This window comes from Oncorhynchus mykiss, chromosome 12 (assembly GCF_057628025.1).
Source record: "Oncorhynchus mykiss isolate SJ-2025 chromosome 12, ASM5762802v1, whole genome shotgun sequence".
Taxonomy (NCBI): domain Eukaryota; kingdom Metazoa; phylum Chordata; class Actinopteri; order Salmoniformes; family Salmonidae; genus Oncorhynchus; species Oncorhynchus mykiss.
Window position 1 is genome coordinate 65,226,822 of NC_143033.1, and position 19,780 is coordinate 65,246,601.

Sequence of the window (19,780 nt, forward strand, 5' to 3'; positions counted from 1 at the left end):
GAGGGTTTTATAAATAAGCATCAACCAGTGGAGTGGGTTTTGCGACGGGTATACAGAGGTGACCAGTTTACAGAGGAGTATAGAGTGCAGTGATGTGTCCTATAAGGAGGTGGCAAATCTGATGGCCGAATGGTAAAGAACATCTAGCCGCTCAAGAGCACCTTTACCTGCCGATCTATAAATTATGTCTCTGTAATCTAGCATGGGAAGGATGGTCTGGTAGCTGGGGTGAAAAAGGAGCCATTACGATAGAGGAAACCAAGTCTAGATGTAACTTTAACCTGCAGCTTTATATGTGCTGAGAGAAGGACAGTGTACCATCTAGCCATTCTTCCAAGTATTTGTATGAGGTGACTACCTCAAGCTCTAAACCCTCAGAGGTAGTAATCACACCGGTGGGGAGGGGCATTCTTCTTACCAAACCACATTACCTTTGTTTGGAGGTGTTCAGAACAAGGTGAAGAGTAGAGAAAGCTTGTTGGACACTAAGAAAGCTTTGTTGTAGAGCATTTAACACAAAATCCAGGGAGGGGCCAGCTGAGTATAAGACTGTATCATCTGCATATAAATTGATGAGAGAGCTTCCTACTGCCTGAGCTATGTTGTTGATGTAAACTAAGAAGAGCGTGGAGCCTAGGATCAAGCCTTAGGGTACTCCCTTGGTGATAGGTAGTGGCTGAGACAGTAGATTTTCTGACTTTATACACTGCATTCTTTGAGAGAGGTAGTTAGCAAACCAGGCCAAAGACCCCTCAGAGACACCAATACTCCTTAGCCGGCCCACAAGAATGGAATTGTCTACCGATTCAAAAAGCTTTGGCCAAGTCAATAAAATTAGCAGCACAACATTGCTTAGAATCAAGTGCAATGGTGACATCATTGAGGACCTTTAAGTTTGCAGTGACACATCCATTACCTGAGCGGAAACCAGATTGCAGGTCTAAGGCACTGCATCTCCGTGCTAGAGGCGTCACTACAGACCCTGGTTCGATTCCAGGCTGTATCACAACCGGCCATGATTGGGAGTCCCAAAGGGCGGCGCACATTTGGCCCAGAGTCGTCCTGATTACCGTTTGGCCGGGGAAAGCCGTCATTGTAAATAAGAATTGGTTCTTAATTGACTTGCCTAGTTAAATAAAGGTTAAATAAAAAGAAAATAAATACATTTCAAATTCCTTATATTAAGCAAACCAGATGGCACAATTGTTTGTGTTTTTAAAATTTACGGATAGCCAGGGGCACACTCCAACACTCAGACATTATTCAGAAACAAAGCATTTGTGTTTAGTGAGTCGCCAAATCAGAGGCAGTATAGATGACCAGGGATGTTCTCTTGATAAGTGTGTGAATTGGTCCATTTCTGCTAAGCATTCAAAATATAACGAGTACTTTTGGGTGTCAGGGAAAATGTATGGAGTAAGAAGTACATTGTTTTCTTTAGGAATGTAAGTGAAGTAAAAGTTGTCAAAAAATATAAATAGTAAAGTACAGATACCCAAAAAACTACTTAAGTAGTTTTTTGTCCCTCCCCCCCACATTCCGAAATTGCATTTTTGTCCCTCCTAGTTTTGTCATTGGAATGTGATACAAAACGAGGCAATGGTGCGGTTTAGGACCATGCGGACGCCTCCGAGTGGTCGGGTAGGCTGTTTGGAGTAATAATTATGTAATAACTATGTCCCCCTACTTTTAAAACCAAAGTTGCTTTAAAGTATTTTTTACATAAAGTACTTTACACCACCGCATGTTATTACTCCAACCTCGTGAAATGTGCAAACTGACATTTTTGTCAAAAACAACTTTATATAGAAGGAGTGCCATTGATTTGAAGGCCTGCACATGCTCAGTTTGGCACGAGACGATCGCTAGACCCGGTGACCTGTTTCTATGCATGAGCTTTGCTAGCCAACGTCGCTATGACATTGCCTACAAATGTGCTTCTTTATGCTGTACTGTCTTTTGTTCTGTTCTGGGCCTGGTTTCCGAAAAACATCTTAAGGCTAAGTTAATCGTTAGAACTATCCTATGGTTCTAATTAGCCTAATTAAGATGCTTCATCTTAGAACCAAATGATGTGCTTGCTTTCAGGGGCAAAGGAAAAACACTACTATATTTCATCTTAAATCATTTAAGAAAAATGATTGATTTCATTAAAGAGATTGAACAGTCTACTCTATATTCTAACAATATGGTTGTACAAGATTTGTGTAAGATTCCCAGCCACTCACCACTCGTTAGTAAATCCAACAAAATGTTAAAAACACTTTTCATGTGTACCCAAATAGTGCTCAGTATTTATGCTGCAATAGTTTACGTGTCGGGGGGCTAGGGTCAGTCTGTTATATCTGGAGTATTTCCCCTGTCTTATCTGGTGTCTTGTGTGAATTTAAGTACGCTCCCTCCTATTCTCTCTCTCTTTCTCCTTCTCTCACTTCTCTTGGAGGACCTGAGCCTTAGGACCATGCCTCAGGACTACCTGGCCTGATGACTCCTTGCTGTCCCCAGTCCACCTGGTCATGCTGCTCCAGTTTCAACTGTTCTGCCTGCAGCTATGGAACCCTGACCTGTTCACTGGACGTGCTACCTTGTCCCGGACCTGCTGTTTTGGACTCTCTCTCTACCGCACCTGCTGTCTCTAACTCTGAATGATCGGCTATGAAAAGCCAACTGACATTTACCCGAGGTGCTGACCTGTTGCACCCTCTACAACCACTGTGATTATTATTATCTGACCCTGCTGGTCATCTATGAACGTTTGAACATCTTGGCCATGTTCTGTTATAATCTCCACCCGGCACAGCCAGAAGAGAACTGGCCACCCCTCAGAGCCTGGTTCCTCTCTAAGTTTCTTCTTAGGTTACAGCCTTTCTAGGGAGTTTTTCCTAGCCACCGTACTTCTACATCTGCATTGCTTGCTGTTTGGGGTTTTAGGCTGGGTCTCTGTACAGCACTTTGTGACATTGGCTGATGTAAAAAAAGGGATTTATAAATACATTTGATTGATTGATATACACGACTGTTCAAAAGTTTGGGGTCACTTCGAAATGTCATTGTTTTTGAAAGAAAATGATTTGTTTTGTCCATTTAAAATAACATCAAATTGATCATAAATACAGTACATTACTATAGTAGCTGGAAACGACTGATTTTTAATGGAATATCTATATAGGCGTACAGAGGCCCATTATCAGAATACATCACTCCTATGTTCCAATGGCACGTTGTATTAGCTAATCCAAGATGATCGTTTTAAAAGGCCAATTGATCATTTGAAAACCCTTTTGCAATTATGTTAGCACAGCTGAAAAATGTTGTTCTGATTATAGAAGCAATAAAACTGGCCTTCTTCAGACTAGTTGAGTATCTGGAGCATCAGCATTTGTAGGTTCGAATACAGGCTCAAAATGGCCAGAAACAAAGAAATTTCTTCTGAAACTCGTCAGTCTATTCTTGTTCTGAGAAATGAAGGCTATTCCATGTAAGAAATTGCCAAGAAACTGAATATCCCGTACAACGCTGTGACTACTCCCTTCACAGAACAGCGCAAACTGGCTCTAACCAGAATAGAAAGAGGAGTGGGAGGCCCCGGAGCACAACTGAGCAAGAGGACAATAATATTAGTGTCTAGTTTGAGAAACAGACGCCTCACAAGTCCTCAACTGGCAGCTTCATTAAATAGTACCTGCAAAACACCAGTCTCAACGCCAACAGTGAAGAGGCGACTCCGGAAAATGTCTAAGTGACCCCAAACTTTTGAACGGTAGTGTGTGTGTGTGTGTGTGTGTGTGTGTGTGTGTGTGTATTTATATACAGTTGAAGTCTGAAGTTTACATACACTTAGGTTGGAGTCATTAAAACTTGTTTTTCAACCACTACACAAATTTCTTGTTAACAAACTATAGTTTTGACAAGTCGGTTAGGACATCTACTTTGTGAATGACACAAGTAATTTTCCAACAATTGTTTACAGACAGATTATTTCATTTATAATTCACCGTATCACAATTCCAGTTGGTCAGAAGTTTACATACACTAAGTTGACTGTGCCTTTAAACAGCTTGGAAAATTCCAGAAAATGTCATTGCTTTAGAAGCTTCTGATAGGGTAATTGACATAATTTGAGTCAATTGGAGGTGTACCTGTGGATGTATTTCAAGGCCGACCTTCAAACTCAGTGCCCTTTTGCTTGACATCATGGGAAAATCAAAAGAAATCAGCCAAGACCTCAGAAAAAAATGGTAGACCTCCACAAGTCTGGTTCATCCTTGGGAGCAATTTCCAAATGCCTGAAGGTACCACGTTCATCTGTACAAACAAAACAAACGCAGCTGTCATACTGCTCAGGAAGGAGACGCGTTCTGTCTAACTAGAGATGAGCGTACTTTGGTGCGAAAAGTGCAAATCAATCCCAGAACAACAGGAAAGGACCTTGTGAAGATGCTGGAGGAAACAGTTACGAAAGTATCTATATCCACAGTAAAACAAGTCTTATATTGACATAACCTGAAAGGCCGCTCAGCAAGGAAGAAGCCACTGCTCCAAAACCGCCATAAAAAAGCCAGACTACGGTTTGCAACTGCACATGGGGACAAAGATCGTACTTTTTGGAGAAATGTGGCCAAACAGAAACTATTTTGCCATAATGACCATCGTTATGTTTGGAGGAAAAAGGGGGGGGGGGCTTGCAAGCCAAAGAACATTATCCCAACCGTGAAGCACGGGGGTGGCAGCATCATGTTGTGTGGGTGCTTTGCTGCAGGAGGGACTGGTGCTCTTCACAAAATAGGTGGCATCATGAGGCAGGAAAATTATGTGGATATATTGAAGCAATCTCAAGACATCAGTCAGGAAGTTAAAGCTTGGTCACAAATGGGCCTTCCAAATGGTCAATGACCATACTTCCAAAGTTGTGGCAAAATGGCTTAAGGACAACAAAGTCAAGGTATTGGAGTGGCCATCACAAAGCCCTGACCTCAATCCTATAGAAAACTTGTGGGCAGAAGGGAAAAAGCGTGTGCGAGCAAGGAGGCTTTACAAACCTGACTCAGTTACAACAGCTCTGTCAGGAGGAATGGGCCAAAATTCACCCAACTTATTATGGGAAGCTTGTGGAAGGCTACCCAAAACGTTTGACCCAAGTTAAACAATTTAAAGGCAATGCTACCAAATACTAATTGAGTGTATGTTAACTTCTGGCCCACTGGGAATGTGATGAAAGTAAAAGCTGAAATAAATAATTATCTCTATTATTATTCTGACATTTCACATTCTTAAAATAAACTGGTTATCCTAACTGACCTAAGACAGGGAATTTTTATTAGGATTAAATGTCAGGAATTGTGAAATACTGAGTTTAAATGTATTTGGCTAAGGTGTATGTAAACCTCCGACTTCAACTGTATATAAACTCAGCAAAAAAATAAACATCCCGTTTTCAGGACCCTGTCTTTCAAAGATAATTCGTAAAAATAACTTCACAGATCTTCGTTGTAAAGGGTTTAAACACTGTTTCCCATGATTGTTCAATGAACCATAAACAATTAATGAACATGCACCTGTGGAATGGTCGTTAAGACACTAACAGCTTACAGATGGTAGGAAATTAAGGTCACAGTTATGAAAACTTAGGACACTAAAGAGGCATTTCTACTGACTCTGGAAAAAATCAAAAGAAAAATGCCCAGGGTCCCTGCTCATCTGCGTGAACATGCCTTAGGCATGCTGCAAGAAGGCATGAGGACTGCAGATGTGGCCAGGGCAATAAATTGCAATGTCTGTACTGTGAGACGCCTAAGACAGCACTATAGGGAGACCAGACGGGCAGCTGATTGTCCTCGTAATGGCAGACCACGTGTAACAACACCTTCACAGGATCAGTACATCTGAACAGCACACTTGCGGGACAGGTACAGGCTGGCAACAACTGCCCAAGTTACATCAGGAACGCACAATCCCTCCATCAGTCCTCAGACTGTCCACAATAGGCTGAGAGAGGCTGGACTGAGAGCTTGTAGGCCTGTTGTAAGGCTGGTCCTCACCAGACATCACCGGCAACAACATCACCTATGGGCACAAACCCACCGTCGCTGGACCAGACAGGACTGGCAAAACAAATCGCTGTTTTGTCTCACCAGGGGTGATGGCCGGACTCGGTTTATCGTCGAAGGAATAAGCGTTATACCGAGGCCAGTACTCTGGAGCAAGATCGATTTGATGGTGGAGGGTCCGTCATGGTCTGGGGCGGTGTGTCACAGCATCATCGGACTGAGCTTGTTGTCATTGCAGGCAATCTCAACGCTGTGTGTTACAGGGAAGACATCCTCCTCCCTCATGTAGTACCCTTCCTGCAGGCTCATCCTGACATGACCCTCCAGCATGACAATGCCACCAGCCATACTGCTTGTTCTGTGCGTGATTTCTTGCAAGACAGGAATGTCAGTGTTCTGCCATGGACAGCGAAGAGCCCGGATCTCAATCCCACTGAGCAAGTCTGGGACCTGTTGGATCATAGGGTGAGGGCTAGGGCCATTCTCCCCAGAAATGTCCGGGAACTTGCAGGTGCCTTGGTGGAAGAGTGGCGTATCTCACAGCAATAACTGGCAAATCTGGTGCAGTCCATAAGGAGATGCACTGCAGTACTTAATGCAGCTGGTGGCCACACCAGATACTGACTGTTACTTTTGGTTTTGACCCCCCTTTGTTCAGGGACACATTATGTTCTTACAAATATTTACACATGTTAAGTTTGCTGAAAATGTATGCAGTTGACAGTGAGAGGACCATTATTTTTTTGCTGAGTTTATGTATGTGTACAGTACCAGTCAAAAGTTTGGACACCTTTGCCTTGATGACAGCTTTGCACACTCTTGGTATTCTCTCAACCAGCTTCACCTGGAATACTTTTCCAGCAGTCTAGAAGGAGTTCCCACATATGCTGAGCACTTGTTGGCTGCTTTTCCTTCACTCTGCGGTCCAACTCATCCCAAACCATTTCAATTGGGTTGAGGTCGGGTGATTGTGGAGGCCAGATCATCTGATGCAGCACTCCATCACTCTCCTTCTTGGTCAAATAGCCCTTACACAGCCTGGAGGTGTGTTGGGTCATTGTCCTGTTGAAAAACAAATGATAGTCCCACTAAGCGCAAATCAGATGGGATGGTGTATCGCTGCAGAATGCTGTGGTAGCCATGCTGGTTAAGTGTGCCTTGAATTCTAAATAAATCACAGACAGTTTTACCAGCAAACCATCCCCACACCACCTCCTCCATGCTTCACGGTCGGAACCACATATGCGGAGATCATCCGTTCACCTACTCTGCGTCTCACAAAGACATGGAGGTTGGAACCAAAAATCTAAAATTTGGACTCAGTCTAATGTCCATTGCTCATGTTTCTTGGCCCAAGGAAGTCTCGTCTTCTTATTGGTATCCTTTTAGTAGTGGTTTCTTTTCATAAATTAGACCATGAAGGCTTGCTTGATTCACGCATTCTCCTCTGAACAGTTGATGTTGAGATGCGTCCGTTACTTGAACTACATGAAGCGTTTATTTGGGCTGCAATTCCTGAGGCTGGTAACTTAATGAACTTATCCTCTGCAGCAGAGGTAACTCTGGGTCTTCCTTTCCTGTGGAAGTAATGATGGACTGTCGTTTCTCTTTGCTTATTTGAGCTGTTCTTGCCATAATATGGACTTGGTCTTTTACCAAATAGAGCTATCTTCTGTATACCACCCCTACCTTGATTGGCTGAAATGCATTAAGGAGACATTTCACAAATTAACTTTTACCAAGGCACACCTGTTAATTGAAATGCATTACAGGTGGCTACCTCATGAAGCTGGCTGAGAGAATGCCAAGAGTGTTCAAAGCTGTCATCAAGGCAAGGGGTGGCTACTTTGAAGAATCTCAAATGTGTAATATATTTTCATTTGTTTAACAATATTTTGGTTACATACAAAATAATCTCTTCGTGTGTTATTTCATTATTCTACAATGTAGAAAATAGTACAAATAAAGAAAAAACCCTTGAATGAGTAGCTGTGTCCAAACATTTGACTGGTACTGTATATATATAAACAACATTTATTCTTACTCAGTGTCCATAGTCAACATACAAATTTAAACAACAAAAAAATATGTTTACTTTTTTTTTTTTTTTTACATCACACATGCAGCATAGCCCGTTCCACAAGAAGCATAGTCATGTCACCACCAGGCCAATACAGACAGAACAGAGAACAGAACATCCTGCACGTCTCACGATGATCAAACAGATGAGCCATGATAACACACCGTTGGATATCAATACAACTCCCTAGATTGACTGAGCCTCACAGATAGCTGCCCAAACCTGCCCTCAGTGTGTCCATACGTTGTGGCTTGGGTAAGGAGCCCATTGTTATTCTGAGGAGAGGGGTGGTTGGAAACTCTTGTCTACACAGCATCTTCAGTCCCCTTGATTTCGACTGACTCCCTCTTCTCTTCTTTACTTCTTTTTGTTCTCTTTGCAGGCCACCACGTATCTCTGAGCTACGTTGAGGGGCGGGGAGTAGCCGTCTGCATACGACGTGTCCTCAAACAGCACTGAGTAGTCGTCCTGGGGCTGAGAGGGCAGAGAGAGCATGGTGGTTAGTGGAGAGAACAGGGTTCACTGATTTGGGGTCAGTTTAGCATTTGCACCACTAATGATTAAGGTTAGAATTGATGGAGGGGAAGCTGCCAAGCGAGGGGCCTGCCTGGATGCAGGGTTTGGTGTACAGTAACATTATCTCCAACTGAACGAGCTTCATGTAGTTTCGTCATCAAATAAAATGTATTGAAATGACATCAATCAGTCCCCCCCCCCCACCCACCCCTCCCTTTCCTTGTCTCACCCGGTGTGGGTGTGTGTGGATGAGGGCTCTGTAGAAGCAGGTAGTCTGGGGGTAGAGGGCCAGCACCAGCTGGTCTTTACTGAACAGGGCCTCCGGGTCCGTCTCTGGGTTGGCCTTCCACTGGGGCAGGGGGATGATACGCCGCCTGCTCAGGGTGTGTCTCCTGGAGGAGGAGGATGGGCGATTGGGGGGGGGGGGGGGGAGTAGAGTAGATAATTGTCATATCCGAGGTAAGATTTTCAGGGCATAAAATATCATGTACTACAAGACAAAATAGTAGGAAGAGAAATATAGAAAATGAAGACAATGACTTACTCTTTTCCTTCCTCATCAATGTCATCCACTTCGTACCTGAAGGACAGAGCAGAAGAATACAACTCAAAACAGTCTGTGTTGAAGCTGATTGGCTAAAAGTGTTAAAGGCTGTAGCTGATTGGTAACAGTGGGATATGGCTGTACTTGATTGGCTAGCAGTGGCTGGAGCTGATTTGCTGATAGTTACTTGTTGGCGGAGTGGCTGTAGCTGACCACCTCGGCCAGGATCCACTGTTCGTCTCCGTCCACGGCCTTGACCCGCGCTGCCACCTTGTCCCCCTGCTTGGCCACGTAGTCACTGCTGGCTGGCATCGCCCCACACAGGGGAGGAGGACTGGAGAGGAGGAGGAGAGGGGGATACAGGGAAGGGGGGAGGGTTTTAGGGGTGGGGGGGGTAATATAGTAATGGAGGACAGAAAAAAAGGGTCAGGTGGAAGAAAAGTGGGGGAGGTACTGAACTTGAACTGTGCACAATAAGAACACAGATTTTCATTTACCGTTGTAAAACATTTTGCTATGTTGCGCAGTACTGAACAGGGCTCAGGAGAGAGACTGAATCATCAGACCCTACCTGTCTCCTGGCTTGCCGATCCACAGCGGGAGCGTCATGGCTGACTGTTGGAGCAATGTCATCAGCACCCCCCTCCGCATGGTCTTCCTGGGGGGGTCATTGTCGCTGTTCACCCCTGCCATCTTAGCCGCTGGGGGAGAGGAGAGAGGAGGAGATAGTGAAGCATGGGCTGCATCTCAATAGTACACAGTGGCTTCTTCTCCTCGTCTCCTCTCCTTCCTAAATAGGATGTAGGCTATTATGAGAATTCAGTCACAGCCATACTCGCCTTACCTATTCGCCTCTCCTCCAATAAGGATTTTATCTCTGCAATTTTGTCGAGGGCATGACGAAGAATACTGTGGGAGAGAGAGTGGTGCCTGAGTTATTACTTTGGAATGGAGCTGTACTTATTTACCCCACATGGTGGCGATGATTTCTGAACGCAAGACAAAAACACATCTAATCACTGAACTACCACAGTTGCTTTGGTGAAAGGAAACATTACATTAAATGGCTTACACCAAACCTATCATGTCAGATCAGCAGACACCCCAAGGGGCATAGTGGAAGGGGCATAGGGATGTCAGTGTAGGCTACCCTGATGAAGACAGCTTGTCTGTCAAAACGTTGGTTATTAAATTATTGCATCTGAGCTCCTTTTCAAGTGTAGGCTACTGACCTGCACTCTGCCTCAGCGTCTGCTCTGGCTGTGGTGTAGAGTCCCCTCAGCTTAGTCCGGTAATAAGGGGAGGCTGGGGGAGATGGGGACAAGAATAACACCTTATTACACTCTGTGTGTGTGTATATATTGTGTGTGTGTATATATATTGTGTGTGTGTGTGTGTGTGTATATATTGTGTGTGTGTGTGTGTGTGGGGGGGGTTGTTGTCTATCCTTGTGGGGATCTAAAATCCCCAAAAGTCCGCACAAGGATAGTAAAATAAAGAACATTCTCCCACGTCCCCATGAGAACAAAGGCTATTTTAATCTTAGGGTTTAGGGTTAGGGTTACAATTAGGGTTAGGTTAGTGGTAAGGTTTAGGGTTACAAGTAAGGGTTAGGTTTAGGGGTCAGGGAAAACAGGATTTTGAATGGAAATTCATTTTAGGTCCCCACGAGGTTGGAAGAACATACCGTGTGTGTGTGGGGTAAAGAGTTAGCCAGACGACACATGAATAGAAACGGTGTGTAACTGTAATATGAAGAGTTCTAAAATAGTGTTGCAGTGTTGATGGACAAAGGGGAATGTGGGGAGGCGAGGTAGAGGCTCACTCTTGTTCTCAGTCTGCATCCTCTCATGTGTTTTCTGGATGTTGAGCAGGTTGTGTTCACTGCGCGACCGCTCCTCCTGAAAAAGAGAAGGAAAGGGATTAATATTACAATATGGTTGTTGCATAGGTGCAACATGACACAGCATATCAGCAAGAATAACATGTCATGTGCACACAAAATATCAATGTATTACACTGACTTATGTTTTGGCAATGAGATTTAATTTGATCTCTGCATATTATTCCTATTCTGCATTGCTTAGGTATCTTTTTTTTTTTAAAGAAATAAAATATTTTATGGGGTAGATCAGCTTTAATATAGCAGATAGATTGTAGCTTCCATCAATGTAATTGTCTGCATCACTTCCAATCGCCCATATATTTCTTTGCAAATAAATATATAAATATACACACACACTTGGAAGTCGGAAATGTACATACACCTTAGCCAAATACATCTAAACTCAGTTTTTCACAATTCCTGACATTTAATCCTAGTAAAAATTCCATCTTAGGTCACAGTTAGGATCACCACTTTATTTTAAGAATGTGAAATGTCAGAATAATAGTAGAGAATGATTTATTTCAGCTCTTATTTCTTTCATCACATTCCCAGTGGGTCAGAAGTGTACATACACTCAATTAGTATTTGGTAGCATTGCCTTTAAATTGGTTAACTTGGGTCAAACGTTTTGAGTAGCCTTCTACAAGCTTCCCACAATATGTTGGGTGAATTTTTGCCCATTTCTCCTGACAGAGCTGGTGTAACTGAGTCAGGTTTGTAGGCCTCCTTGCTCACACATGCTTTTTCAGTTCTGCCCACAAATTTTCTATAGGATTGAGGTCAGGGCTTTGTGATGGCCACTCCAATACCTTGACTTTGTTGTCCTTAAGCCATTTGCCACAACTTTGGAAGTATGCTTGGGGTCATTGTCCATTTGGAAGACCCATTTGCGACCAAGCTTTAACTTCCTGACTGATGTCTTGAGAAGTTTCTTCAATATATCCACATACTTTTACTGCCTCATGATGCCATCTATTTTGTGAAGTGCACCAGTCCCTCCTGCAGCAAAGAACCCACACATGATGCTGCCACCCACGTGCTTCACAGTTGGGATGGTTTCGTCGGCTTGCAAGCCTCTCCCTTTTTCCTCCAAACATAACGATGGTCATGTCGATATAGGACTCGTTTTACTGTGGATATAGATACTTTTGTACCTGTTTCCTCCAGCATCTTCACAAGGTCCTTTGCTGATGTACTGGGATTGATTTGCACTTTTCGCACCTAAGTACATTCATCTCTAGGAGACAGAACGCGTCTCCTTCCTGAGTGATATGACGGCTACGTGGTCCCATGGTGTTTATACTTGCGTACTAGTGTTTGTACAGATAAACGTGGTACCTTCAGGCGTTTGGAAATTGCTTCCAAGGATGAACCAGACTTGTGGAGGTCTACAATTTTTTTTCTGAGGTCTTGGCTGATTTCTTTTGCACGCCCAATTTTTCAGTTTTTGATTTGTTAAAAAAGTTTGAAATATCCAATAAATGTCGTTCCACTTCATGATTGTGTCCCACTTGTTGTTGATTCTTCACAAAAAAATACAGTTTTGTATCTTTATGTTTGAAGCCTGAAATGTGGCAAAAGGTCGCAAAGTTCAAGGGGGCCGAAAACTTTCGCAAGGCACTGTACTTTTTATTTATCACAATTTTCTTTAACCAATTATGGTCTTTAATGCAGGTCCAACAGACAAGTTCCTTATTTTTTCCCCCTTCCACTTTCCTATTCCATATTTGCTGTGTTTTGGTTAGCTGTATGTATGACATAACTCCAACAGTCGTATTTATGATATAATTTACGAAGATTATACCTTTTATTTAAAAAAAATTCTAAAAAGTATGTTTTTTTTTTATCAATTAGTATATTTGAGTTTAACAACAATATTTGTAGTATTATTTGTTCTCTTTTCTGGTGGATTAAATTGAAATTTCAACCAACTTTCTATGGCTTGTTTTAAAAATAGCAATATTTGGGAGATGATTTCCTTTTCGAATAACTGAAAGTGAGAGGTTGTAATCTGAATAATGGCAAAATGGCCTTTCTTGAATATAAGGTGAGACATTCTTACTAATTTGCTAGAGAACCAGTTTGGATTTAAGTATAACTTTTGTATGACTGCAGCCTTTATTGAGAGGTCTAATGCTTTAATATTTAATCACTTCTGCCCTCCAAATTCATATTCATTATATAAATAGGCCCGTTTAATTTTGTCTGGCTTGCCATTCCAAATAAAATTGAATATTTTTTTCTCATTTAATTTATAAACTGTTCGCTAGGTGTAGGCAAGACTATAAGCAAATAGGTAAACTGGGATATGACTAAGGCGTTTTCAGGGCAATTTTTTTAGCTATTACATTACTCCCAAATGTGACTTTAATCACTATGATGGTATGATGTAAAAATATGAGCCATAGGAGTCACGTGTGAATATTACTAGCTAGGTTGCTATTTATCATATAACCGTCCTCCACTGTGGTCCTTGAGTCACTGGTCAGTGCTCCTGATGACAACATCACTTGGGCGTAGCAATCATTGTTTGAGACTTACCTGCGTCTGCTTGATGAGTTGATGGAGCTCTGTTAAAAGCTCTGCGATTTTGGTGTCTGCCGACATGATTTTGCCTGTGGTAACGAAATGTCCAAAATGCATTCATCAAATTAGTTTCACTTGAGTTTAAGCAGCAACATGATAGACATGCCTTGCAGACATGATAGCTATCCAGCAGATTCCAACCCTACTGTTACGCTTGTTTACACTGAGTTGCACTGGGGTCGGAACATCATCATGGTTAGATTAAGACTCTGGGGATGATAAAAATTGTGTTGTACTCCGAATTACCCCATTATCCCAACTGTTACACCGGGAAGATTGAACTGCTTTTTTCCCCCGGAAAGCTGCCCTTTTCGTCCTCATGCTATCCAGCAGTAGCCATTATGGAATGACATGTTGCATTAGACAACAAAGGAGCTGATTGGCTGACACTGCCATTCCAAAATGGTGGCGGTGGCTACTGCTAGCTAGCATGAGGACAAAAAGGGCAGTTTTTCTGGAAAGCTAGCAGTATTTCAATCTTCTCGATGAATCACTTTGGTCTAATGCTGCCGTTTTTCTCTAAATATCAAATAACTTCTGGGTAACAATTAAGTACCTTATTGTGACTGTTTTCAATTAAAATGGTCAACAAGAATCAAAAATAGCTTTTTAGCAAATAGCAATTTCTTTAGCCAGATTTGTTAGGCCTGTCTGGGAGTGGTCTATGTGGGGCAGGGAAAATGGAAAACTATCTGTTATTGGCAGAGAGGTTTGAAACTCACTCGCTTACTGAGGGGATTCGATTTATCTGGCCTGGGCGCCAGGATAGGCGTGTTTTGCAACAGGCAAAAGTTTATTGGATCTGTTTTGGAACCAGACTTTTGTTAGGACTGTCTGAGAGTGGTCTATGTGGGGCGGGGAAAACTAGCTGTTATTGGCAGGGAGGTTTGGAACGCACTCGCTTACTGAGGGAATTCGATTTATCTGGCCTGGGTGCCCGGATAGGTGTTATTCAACGGCTGAATGTTGATTGCATTTGTTTTTGAACCGAGCTGCCTGAGCCATGTTCCCCGTTCAAAGCCCAAGGCGAAGTTGGCTCAAAACAAAAGTGACGTATTTTAAGCACGTGGAGTAATGAGTAGGATTCTGTGTTTTCACATTCAAAAGTGATTGCTTTTGATAAAAACACATTATCTGCCTTTCCAATAAAAACTAGTTTGAAAATTCAAACATAGATTTTATGGAAAAGAGATGTATGTTACTGGATGATGTACCATGCTGCCTTTTTGACAACATGACCGGCATAGATCACTACTCAATTTTAGAAGGGTGCTCCCCCCTAACCGCTTTCCCCATTCATGTCACGGGCCATAGATCCGTGCCAGGCAGCTCAGCATAACCTAATACCGCCCATTGGTCTATTAACTAATTTACCACCTAGGAATGTCACCAGGCAGGCAAAAACTCCATCCCACCAAAACAGGCTGAAATTTCAGGAGGTCTTTTGAAAGAGCTCTTACACTAAAGCCATTATCATAATTGTCACAATATTATTCCAACTACATCGTGTGGGAATATCTATATATATATATATACACAACTCAGAAAATCACATTTTTGACTGCGATGGGCCTTTAATCTAACCGTGATTGCGTTCTGACCCCAGTGCAGCTCAATGTAAACAAGTGTAACGGTAGGGTTGGAATCTTCTGGCTAACATAGCTAGCTACCATGACAGTAAGGTTACATTACTAGGTCGTTTTATTGTTCGCAACGTACGTCACATTTACTTTGTACTTGCAAGTTGTCTGCAAAAGTTAGCTAACGTGGTCAGAACAAACATATTGCAGGAAGCTAGCCAGCTAAATTGTAAAAATCTAGCAAGCTAGCTTCGCTGGCTAAATAGCTAGCTAGCTTCTATGATGACTTAAACGTGATATTTCCTTTTTATCAACCACCAAACGCAGTTTATTTTGTGGAGTAACGTTACATTTTGGTAAATTGTTATACAACATGTTTAGAACTATACATTACCTACCTTTACCTTTGGTAGTTAGGTAGCTTGTTAGCTTTCATTCGTTTCAAGGCCTACTACGGACTGGCAACGAGGACAAACCGTACTACCCCAAACGTTTGTCCTACGTGTCTTTCAATATTGCATCTCGGCCATAGACTGTATACAAATAAGGCCTCTCTCTACCATATGGGTGTTCTAATGTAAAAATAATATATATATATATATATATATATATATATAATAATATATATAATAATCACACGTAAATATAATTGTTTGAATTCGTTTAGTAAATGTTTACAACCCATGTAATTTACTTCACCACTTTCATTCCATCTTCCAAACATCTCTCCTCAATGTTTACATATTGAAACATACAGACAGTTCTTTTGAGGCGTTCTCTTGTAAACACATTCAATCGGACTGTAATGTTCTGTTCTTTTTCTGAAGCTTGTGTAAAATGTTCCGTCAGCAGAATTCTGCGAGGGAGTGGAGGGAGGTTTGGCCTCTGGAAACAAACACCAGCTACAAACCATGGTGAAGAAAACAGCTACACAAACAGCAAAACAATCACTAAAAACAAAACTCAATAGACAACTAATATGAATGTAAAGCTAGGTAGACAGTGCCCTAATGTAAAGCAATATATTGTATATATTTGATATTACTAGTTGGGTGTGTGTGGAAGGGGGGCAAAGGGTGGTGAGGTGGAGATACTGAAAAGTTAATATTCAACGCTGTCATAGAGAAAATGAGGTCGTAAAATGGACCATAGACAGACGCAGATAAGTGTTGGCTTATCTGCCATGTGTCAAAACTGTCTGGGACGCTCTGTGCTGTTTATAATAATGTGTGTGCGTGTGTGTGAGTATTTGTGTGTTCAGTGTGTTTGTTGAGTGTAGGCTTAGTCACAGCTCATATGGGTAAGCTCATATTTCAGCAAATATTTATTGAACAGAGCGCCCACATGACTGAGAAATGCCAAGAAAGTGTGGAAGGAGGAGTCACAGAAAGAGTAAGAGGAGAAGGAGAAAACAGTGAAATAAAAAACAGGAATGTTGTTAGACAGCTGAGAGATAGCCGTTGAAAGGAAACAAGCACAAATGTAAGAAATATGAATAGTGGGAGTGAAAGAGAGACTGGGAGAAAGAGAGAGTGAAGCCTAAACATGTCACCCCGCCCCTCTCAGCTCTGACTCCAGTTTATGGCCAGTACAGTACTGTTTATGACTGTTTATGGAGGCAGCGAGGGAAGTAAAACATGCCAAGAACTCTCTCCCTGCTTCAGTACGCCTGCGTCAAACCGTCCTTGCTCAAAAACAATTAGGTCATATCCAAAATGACTGGTTTGTGGAATATTCAAGCCAGGCTTTAGGAGAAGAGGCTACTTTGAGACGTTTTACTCATAGCTCCTGGTTCAAGGCCTGTAATTTATTCTACAGCGTCGGAACATGAGTATATTTATGTGAGGGAAGGGCCTTTCCTCATCGTTTTCACAGATACAGACAGCCATGTGTTTATTTGTCATGACTACAGTCTGAATCATTCTATCTAGGACACACACATATATATATATATATATTCCTTTATGTAGGCCTACAGTACAACATACATTTACTTTCCCCTCTATTAACATGCACAGGTGAGAACACACACACAATGGGATTTCATGGGTGCTATAGAACTGCGATCAAAATGGGTTCAATGCCTACTGAACAATCAAAATCTGTCGAACAACTTAGCATTGTCACCAAAAGTTGGTTCACCCTGCTCACATTCACACACCTCACCTTCAAAAGCACCCTTTGGATTGGCCTTGACAGACAAATGAAGGTCATACAAAGACAGGGGGGCTGTTAGAAAACGTGAGAAGTGTGAGCTTTGAACCACAGGTGTTGATAAGACTGAAGGAAAAACATTGTTAATCTAATCTTTGTCTCCGAGGAGGGAGGAGTTGATAGGGCAGAGAAACCATGTCGGTGAAGGAAACTAGGTGCATTTAGAATTAAGAAAAGAGTTAATTAATTGCCCGTGTAAAATAAATTACCATTGGAAGATTACCAATAGAAAGAAAGGATAAAGCATAATTGTGCAATGGAATAGATTACACAAATACAAACAGGCTACTAATAAAGAGAAAGACAACATGTACCACGAGATGTAGAGCAAATTAAATCAATAAAGGGCACCTGATGAAAATAAACAAACATGAGGGACCTTAAACTACAGTGACATATTTTATTGAAAGTTGGCGTCAAACATTTACCAAAAACTCATGCAACGTTCACTGACTCAGGCAATGGCCAATGACTCATAACAAAACTGGGAGACATGGAGAAAGGGAGGAGCGACCATGCTTTATAAAGCACACGGGCAAGCGCATAAACCACTCATTTCTAGAGTAAAAAAAAAAAAGAAACACCCGTGGAAAATAACTGCTTTCTAAAGTTGTTTTTGTTGCTGTCCGGCGAAAAGTTAGTGTTCATTTACTGTTTATCTGTTCAATAGAAGAGTCGCTATGTCAAGCTTCGTAGACGTGAAGAATGTTGAGCCAACTTACTTTGAAGAACAACACTATGACGAATATGAATACTATAACCTTTCAGAAAAATACACATGTAAGTATCAGTAGTTTTTATACTTGTTTGTGCAATGGATTATCAAGTTACGACCACCAAATCATGGTCACCGCAAAGAATTGAAAAATACATTTCAAACTCCTCAACGTGTCGTAAGTGGCACATGTTGACTGCTATGACGTTGCAATGGGGGCAAGTGAGTTTTTTAAATTTGTTTTTATTGTTTTCAAAGTCTCTCAATCTGAACTGTGAACTCGCACTGTTTTCAGGCGGCGCTAGCCGCAAGGGGCGGTCAAAGAAGGAAGCCAGCGACAATACCAACCGCCCCAACCCCGGAGGACACGAGCGCAAGCTCGTAGAGAAACTTCAGAACACTGAAAAGAAAGCCAAGGCGTGAGTAAATGGAGGTAAGCCCCCCCCCCACACAATCTTTGGATACACTTCACATTTTTAAACATTCATTATTTCATCTGGGGCTCAGGTGTGGGACTAAATACAAAGTTTGAGAAAGTGAATATTCAACATTTGATCTACAGTGAATTCTTTTTTTTGTATGCTTATTGGCCTACTAAATACTATTTTAAGGCATTGTTTTGATCCTATATCAGTAGTCTGTTCCTACCACCCTCATGTAGCAAACGGTCAAGTAGGCAGAACGTAACCAAAGTGCATTTGTCTTTCCGTTCAGGACAAATCGGACGGCTAACCCTGGCAACCGACCATGGCCGCTTTGGCGACAAAACCAAATGGGCAGGCAGACGGTGAACTCTGATGTAGAGGGAGGTGAATATGAGGACGGGTCACATGCTGCCAATGAGTTTGACTGTAGCTTCAGTGAAGGGAGATTTCAGTCCTCTCCTTCATAGAACTGATGGTACGGTCGGTGGGAGTGGCCCCATATTGGTTGTTCACCTCATTCATGGGTAGATCTCTGCTGAAGGTGATGTAGACCACTTGTGCAAGCGGCTTCTGAACGACCTTCCCACGCAAGTGGAGAGTAATGTGGGTGTTGGCAGGCTGCATCGCTTTTCAGTATCAATGTGGTATTGTTTTTAAGTCTTAATTGACGATGCTTGTCACTTAATGTTTTTATAAACCAAAGAGGTTCTGAAAATTGATTGATTTTTAAAAAGTGTATTGAAAATAAATGCTTTCATAAAATATATTAAAAGTCTTGGTGTAAAGTGGTACTCCAGTCTCCTTTTCATGTCCATTTAACTCAATTTACTTAACAAAAGGCACATCTCAATAGGTGGTCCAGGTAAGTCACGACATAGCAGGGGGAGGCTGACATCACAACTTTCCATCCAACCAACTCTTTGAATGCCCTATTCCTTAAAGTTTGCAGTCTAAACACTATTTTTCTTAACCTTTTTTTTTTAACCTTCTGGTGTGTGTAGTTTACTGTCTTTATACTTGGGATATTACTTTTCCAACATCACTGGAGGACGTCTTTAATTATGAATTTGTCTTCATGGATGGTGTCATGGGCTTTAATCTTCAAACAAGCCACTAGGTGGCAGTAACAGATGTGTCAAGTTAGTCCTCTTTGGGAATGCTCTATTTTAGAAAATTTGTGCCAAA

General features: G+C 42.0%; 2 protein-coding genes and 1 pseudogene across 3 annotated transcripts; 2 read left to right on the forward strand and 1 right to left on the reverse strand.

Annotated features, from left to right (window-relative positions):
* Positions 1-5,563: 5,563 nt before the first annotated feature.
* Positions 5,564-6,415, forward strand: LOC149979248 (uncharacterized; annotated as a pseudogene).
* Positions 6,416-8,065: 1,650 nt separating this feature from the next.
* Positions 8,066-15,778, reverse strand: LOC110537921 (SAGA-associated factor 29). Of its 2 annotated transcripts, none has more exons than XM_036937996.2 (10): positions 15,646-15,778; positions 13,617-13,690; positions 11,013-11,088; positions 10,420-10,492; positions 10,032-10,096; positions 9,759-9,888; positions 9,375-9,521; positions 9,188-9,223; positions 8,873-9,035; positions 8,066-8,601 (listed from the first exon to the last, which is right to left on the reverse strand). In XM_036937996.2, exons 2-10 carry the CDS (start codon positions 13,680-13,682, stop codon positions 8,485-8,487), a joined length of 873 nt encoding a protein of 290 aa, XP_036793891.1. In that variant the 5' UTR covers positions 13,683-13,690; positions 15,646-15,778; the 3' UTR covers positions 8,066-8,484. The 2 variants fall into 2 exon arrangements, with proteins under 2 accessions (XP_036793891.1, XP_036793890.1); XM_036937995.2 differs by having other exon boundaries at positions 15,640-15,776.
* Positions 15,779-17,995: 2,217 nt separating this feature from the next.
* LOC110537923 (nuclear protein 1) lies at positions 17,996-19,386 on the forward strand. Its single transcript, XM_021624391.3, has 3 exons — positions 17,996-18,235; positions 18,466-18,603; positions 18,885-19,386. Exons 1-2 carry the CDS (start codon positions 18,136-18,138, stop codon positions 18,591-18,593), a joined length of 228 nt encoding a protein of 75 aa, XP_021480066.3. The 5' UTR covers positions 17,996-18,135; the 3' UTR covers positions 18,594-18,603; positions 18,885-19,386.
* The last annotated feature ends 394 nt before the right edge of the window (positions 19,387-19,780 follow it).